At 39.4% G+C, this 6,694-nt stretch overlaps 1 protein-coding gene across 1 annotated transcript in view; it reads right to left on the reverse strand.

Moving 5' to 3' along the window:
- Positions 1-6,694, reverse strand: part of LOC107112341 (vomeronasal type-2 receptor 26-like) — a 14,811-nt gene that overhangs the window by 6,337 nt on the left and 1,780 nt on the right. The window contains exons 3-5 of the mRNA XM_015413463.1: positions 4,269-4,560; positions 3,010-3,873; positions 449-676 (exon numbers count right to left, since the gene is read on the reverse strand). Of these exons, the coding sequence (XP_015268949.1) occupies positions 449-676; positions 3,010-3,873; positions 4,269-4,560 (1,384 nt within the window). The remainder of the gene's footprint in view (positions 1-448; positions 677-3,009; positions 3,874-4,268; positions 4,561-6,694) is intronic.

Below are 6,694 nucleotides of genomic sequence, written 5' to 3' on the forward strand. Positions count from 1 at the left end.
GAGACACCTTTGGGTAGTGAAGGGCGGGGTATAAATCCAATCTCTTCTTCTTCTTCTTCTTCTTCTTCTTCTTCTTCTTCTTCTTCTTCTTCTTCTTCTTCTTCTTCTTCTTCTTCTTCTTCAATGTGTCCCATTGGCATGCCCAGTGGTGAATTTTTTATACAGCTCCCCAGGAAATCTACCAAATGCTAATGTAGACATGGGAATTTTTTCATCTCTTTTGCTGTCTGATCAATTGCTTTCAAATGACAGGCAGAAAATGAGGTTTTTGAGACATCAGTGTTGCATCCTCCTTTAGTATTTGCTTCTCAAATGCGGCCCTATTGTTGTTATAGAGCCTGAAGAGGAAACAAACCAAACCAAGATAAAGAACAGAAGAAAATCCCCAGTCCTTGAATTGAACATTTAGGCAACAGACTGGACCCAAGGAAGATCCTGCAATCCATACCTGGTTAAAACTTGTTTGCCACACCATCATCTCCTCATTGATGACGAATTCTTTTCCCTTAGGTGCACTTGGATCCACTCTTCCAACTTTCACCCTGAGGAAGGACTTATTTGGGAATGTGATCAAGGTGGTAATGTCAAATCCAGTGCCCATTTCCATCTCACCATTAAAAAACACTGTTTCTTCAGCCGAGTTGTTAAATGAGATGCCTTGAAGAAATGGATGGATCTGTTTGAAAGAGAAAAAACAACACGGACATAATTTTGCTCTTGGCTTACGCTGAGGTATCAAAATGTTTTGTTGTCGTTGTTGCTTCTGCTGCCGCCGCTGCTGTTGATACAACTGTTACACAACTCTATCTGTCCCCAGCTTGGCACTGCCGCTATTTTTCAGCACAACAAAACTGAATATGCAAGGTTTACCTTTTGGGGTCTTCGGCTACTGAAGAAAATGAGAAGGCACAACATTTTATAAATGAATGTTATGTAGAACATCACATTTTCTAGTTATTCTTACAGGGAAAAAGCTTGATTTGAGTCCAGTAGCACCCTAGAGACCAACAAGATTTTTGGGGTATAATTTTATTTATTTATTTGGATTTCTATCCCACCCTCCCCGCAGGCTCAGGGCGGCTTACAGAGGCATAACGCCAGATAAAACAATAAAACAGTATAAAATACTACAGTACAGATTACATTAAATGTTAAATAGTTAAGCAAAATTCATAAAACATTTTGGTGCTCGGTGTTCTCGATGGTATAGCTACTCACAGCGGTGCATATCTCTACTGTTGCCCCTTAGGCACATCCCACTCCCTCCAGTAGTAACCGCACCAATGATGACAATGTATGTGAATTATAGGGCATTGATGGAACAGTGGTGGTGGTGGCTCCTACTCAAAAGCCTGGCGGAAGAGCTCCGTCTTACAAGCCCTGCGGAACTGTACAAGGTCCCGCAGGGCCCGGATCTCCTCTGGGAGCTCATTCCACCAGATAGGAGCCGCCACCGAAAACGCCCTAGCTCTGGTCATCACGAATTTGAGAGCTGACATTTTTTGAGAGTTTTGAGAGTTGACAACTTTTGAGAGTTTACATTTCCTTTCCTTTTCTTTTTTTTAGCTGTTTATTTATGATTTTCAGTATACATCATATCATCGGTTTACATTTCTCATTCTTGTGAGTCATACCTATTATCCTTATCTAACCATTCATAAAATATCTTCCATTGTTTTTCAAATATCTCCTTGCTATTACCTTGTATTGTCAAACTTAGTCTATCCATTTCCACTACTGACAACATTTTATCCAAAAAAAATGGAAAGAAGAAGACATTTCCTTTTCTGATGGGGGAAAATTGTCTCACTTTGTTCCAGATAATAGAATTCTTCCATTGTCTGTTTGGAGTTCCCCATCTAGAGTTGCAAAGTTTTGGCTACTATAATCTATCGATAATTCAATCAACCATAGATCAGCTGAGATAGACACAGAGAGAGGCTAAAATATGTGCCCCAGAGAGCTTTATGCTCAGCAGGGAAACATCGACTGGAAGTCCCCGGCCCAAAAGACACCTGCCTGGCCCTGACTAGGGCCGGGGCTTTTTCCGTCCTGGCCCCAGTCTGGTGGGACATGCTCCCAATTGAGATCAGGGCCATGCAGGGTTTATTACAGTTCCACAGGGCAAGTAAAATGGAGCTGTTCTGCCAGGCTTTTGCCTAACTGGTGGCCATCCATTCATTTAGGGTTTAGGCCCTTCCTGACCACACTGCCCTCAAATCACCTTATGGTGCAGATGGCAGTCAACACCATCAAGTACAACGAGACGGTTTATCATACTTTTGCCTGCCTGATCTTCATAATATCCTGGAATAAACCAAGTAAATGAAAATTCATATTCAGTTGCACAATTGTCTACTGCTGGCCTACCATCTGTGTTTTATTCAGGATTCTCATTGTTATGGTTTTAAGAAGCTGTTTTATTGTTTATATCTCTGTTGTGACCCACACTGGGCCCACTTGCAGGGGAGGGTGGGATGCAAGAATATAATAAATAAGTAAAATATGGGAGCAAGTGTCCTTAGACAAATAATGCATCTTTTTTATGGTTATACTAGGTGCAACTCAATGGCACAGCTTTTGAGCTTTAAGCCTCTGAACAGCTGAGGTTCAAAGAATATGAAAGTCCACCTCCTTCCCTATCAATTGGCCTGAAACATTAAATACATTGGAAAAATTTTAATGAAGGACTCTGCCTTTTTCAAGGTGAGAATAATACCTTGCTCTACCACCCTCTCCCGCTGTGAAATTTCTGTTCTCAAGAGATGAAGTCTGAAGGCACTCTTTGTGTGAATGGTCCTTGAATGGATTGATCGCTGATGGTGCCATGATCTTCTTGTAGTATCTTTTGGGCAGGTTTAAAAGATTTTAATATTGTTGTCAGCTGCCTATTTATGGGGCCAAACTCAACAAGCTCACCACAAACACACAAAACACACATATAAGTATAAATAAACCCATCAATAGATCTGTTCATGGCAAGGAAGCGATTTTATTTGGAGACATTACCTGCCAAGGTTGAAGATCTTGAAGTGCAACTCGTTTGCAGTCCACAAGTGGTCTGCTGTTGGGTTTAGATGAGCACATGACATGCAAAGCATGGGCCACAGCATAGACAGCATTATAGATACTGTAGCTGTGGCCAGTCATGTACGTTTCAAACACAGGCCCGGGGAGACTCTCCAGCCTTTCCTCACCAGTACACATTTCATTGATTTGCAATGCCCCCTGGGGATTTGGAAATGTACAGTCAAATGCTTGTTCCCAGAAATCCTTGAGAAAACCATCTCCTTGCGTCGAGTAAGGATTTCTATCCTGAAGAAATGCATGGAATCCTGAAAGCATATTTGAGTGAATCATGAAGGAAATGGTACCGTGGTAGAACTGGAAATCCCAGGATCTTTGAGGACCTGATAATGCAAAATCAACTTGGGCTGTCATGATCCACACCTTTCTAAATGAAATATTTTCCTTGTAATCAGGATTGGCCAAAAACAGGAAAGTATTAAGTGCCATAATGGTAAAAGATTCTCCATAGAGCACATATGTCCTGGCCTTGCTGTTAGTGAAAGGGAGATATACTCGGTTAATTAAATCAAATATGTCATCCAAGTTATGCCAGTGGTCCTGATTTAAGAGTCTTTCTGTGAATGCCAAGCAGATACCGTGCTTGGAAAACAATGGTTTCAGCACCTCCAAGAAATGATCTCCACTGTCATCATCCACAGCAAAGAGCCCAATCCACCTCCATCCAAAATGCTGAAGCAATTTGATAATCCCCGTATACTGCTGAGCTTCATTTGGGACCATGGAGAAAAAGGAAGGCAAATCTCTTGGATCCTTCACTTTTGGGGCAAATGAGCCATAGGTGAGCTTAAAGGAAATATGCAGATATTTTAGAAAAAAATTGAAAGGAGAACCTGCCTGTGTACTCTTGCCTGTTTAAAGGAGGAAGATTGGAGTTTAGAGAGGCTTTTTAAAAAAAATCTAATTTTAATTTAATTATCACAACTGGTGGCAGGGCAGTTTCTTTGAAATGATTATAACAAAGAAATCTACTTAAAGCACCTTACTCTACTGTATACCTGAAACACCCCCTCCACACCCAGCCCAGTAAGTAAATTCTTGTTTGGGCTTCTACAATGCAACAGGAAGACATTACTTTTCTGTCATCCATACCTCTCCCTCCTTCTGAGCCCCAGAGTGACTCAAAAAAGGGAATGAAAATTAGTTCTCAAATCATCGATAGTTCCATTCATAGAGTCTACCTGTGGAATCTTGTAGAGACCTAAGAGGCCTGCCATGTAGGAAGAAACTTCCAAGCTAAGTCCTCCAATGACAGCTATTAAGTTTTTCTGAATATCACATTTATAATTGGGAAAATATTTATGCAATGTATAGAGGAGATCCAGAGAGGAACGATAGGTCATTCGAACATCATTGTAGGAGTCATAGATGTGGAACCCGAGACTGACATTTGGCAAGATCTTCAGGTTCTTGTTGATCTCCTTAACAGCAAACGTCAAGGCCACGAGATGTTGGTAGAACTTAGTCACTATACTTTCAAAAGAGAAAAACACTTTTTGTTGGAGTGTTTTACAATGCATAGTGTCATTTTACTAGTAGTTTTATCAATTCTGGCTGTGATTTAATTCTCCCAAGAACAGGATATTCTTCCATTTTTATTGATAGTTCTAAATTGATGTTCTCTGTTATTGTCCAAAAAACACTAATTGCCCATCTGGAAAAAAAACCCAACACTGGTTTCATTTGTGGAGCAATGCCATCAAGAATGTTCCCAGTGTCCCTATTGAACAATGTCTTTTTCCATTTTACAGCACCCTGCCCTGTTAAATTATTGCCTCTACTTTGTCCCTATTTGTGACATCTGATAATAGGTTTTATGATTTTTGTGTGAATATGTATTTTTATATATGTTTCTATGTGTGTGTGTATCTGTTGTGAATTTCTGGAGTTGCCTTTTCCCAGCATTCACTATTCCCTTCTCGCAGTCGGGGGAGTGGATATTTCTTATCTGAAATATCAAACTGCATATACATGCACACTAAGGCTATGATCCTAAGAGCACTTATTTTCTAGTAAGTCCCATAGAATATAATGGTATTTACTTCTAAATAGACCTACTTAGTTATGCTTCCTAAGACATTGTGCAATGCACCACATACTACCTAATGAACTCCAGTTGCTGGTATAAATCTTAGGGGAATTCTTTGAGCACAAAGAACAGGCATCCTCTTTGCTATAGCTTACAGAACTGTGTTACAGCAGTGTGTCTGTATGGGAGCATTGTTCTGATTGGCACATTGCAAACATGGCCCTGTTCTTGTCTAGAAATATTCAGCTGCTCTGTGAAAGAGTTGCTCAACCATTTGGCTCAGTTCATTTAAAAAATCCATATAATATTTTATCTTCTTTCTGTGTTGAACATACAAATATCTTAAATATCCTTAAACCATTTTTTCATATAAACACTATACAATATAAGGTAGAACACACAATAGTACAGCCTGTGATTCAGTGCATCGAGCAGATTCTAAATAAAGTAAATAGGTCCCATCTTGTCAATTCAATTCAATTCAATTTGATTTCTTACGATCAAAGATTAGCAAATACCTTAAAATGTTACATATAGTTATCTTGTCAACATTCCGGGAGATCAGCAGCTTATTAATTCACGAAACATCATGAACACTGAAAAAGTCAAACTGAATATCCTGTTGTCTGTTCCAAGAACTGAAAAGGGTTCCCAATCATCAGAGAAGTAAGCATGTTTTGCTATCCTCTCGCTCAACATAATCAACTCAATAAATTTAGATATTTTTGCCAACTCCCATACTTTACTTATCCAAGCCTTAACATTTAAACATTCTGTTTTCCCAGTTTTTAGCTAACAGCAGCTTGGCAGCCATCAAGAAATCTAGAACTGTACTTTTATGCATTACAGGTACATCTCTGGGCAAAATCCCCAATAAAAAACATTTTGGTCTGTCTACTTGGGATATTCCTAATTTTGGTTTAATTTGGTTTAAAACATGTTTAATATTAATGGAAATCTGACATCAAAGTGTTCTTCCCATCAAATAATAGCTGTTATGAGAATATAGTGTAGAGAGAAATACATTTATTTATTTGGGGGGGGGGTTTGTTCAGAAAATGTATCTGCCACCTACTTGAAGCTGCTCATGAAGTGCTATAAGGGTGTAAGTAACTCATGGAGACCCTTCATGGGGTCTTTCAAGGCAAGAGATGAGCCAAGGTGGCTTGCCATTGCCTTCCTTTGCATAGGAACCTTGTCTTCCTTGGTGGTCCCCCATTCAAGTACTAACCAGGGTTAACCCTGCTTAGCTTATGAGATCTGAAAAATTCAGGCTAGTTTGGACTATTCAGGGAAAAGCAGGTAAAATAATTAAAATTAACAAAAGCACAGTCATTAAAACCCCAACTCAAATGTGAGTCATTTCAACATATTTTGCAACTCCTTCCAATCTTCTTACACATTCAGACACCCACCTTTATCAGTATTATATTTTAAGATTTGTTTTACATCTGTTGCCGAAGCATGAATCTGTACAGAAGTTTCCTTTTCAACCCTGTGGCTTTATCACAGATATTCCCTATATCTCCAATTTCTATAGTCTGTCATATTTGAATTCTGAAAAGTTTTCTCTTTCCC

This window comes from Gekko japonicus, unplaced genomic scaffold, assembly GCF_001447785.1.
Source record: "Gekko japonicus isolate JY-2015 unplaced genomic scaffold, Gekko_japonicus_V1.1 scaffold146, whole genome shotgun sequence".
Lineage (NCBI taxonomy): Eukaryota > Metazoa > Chordata > Lepidosauria > Squamata > Gekkonidae > Gekko > Gekko japonicus.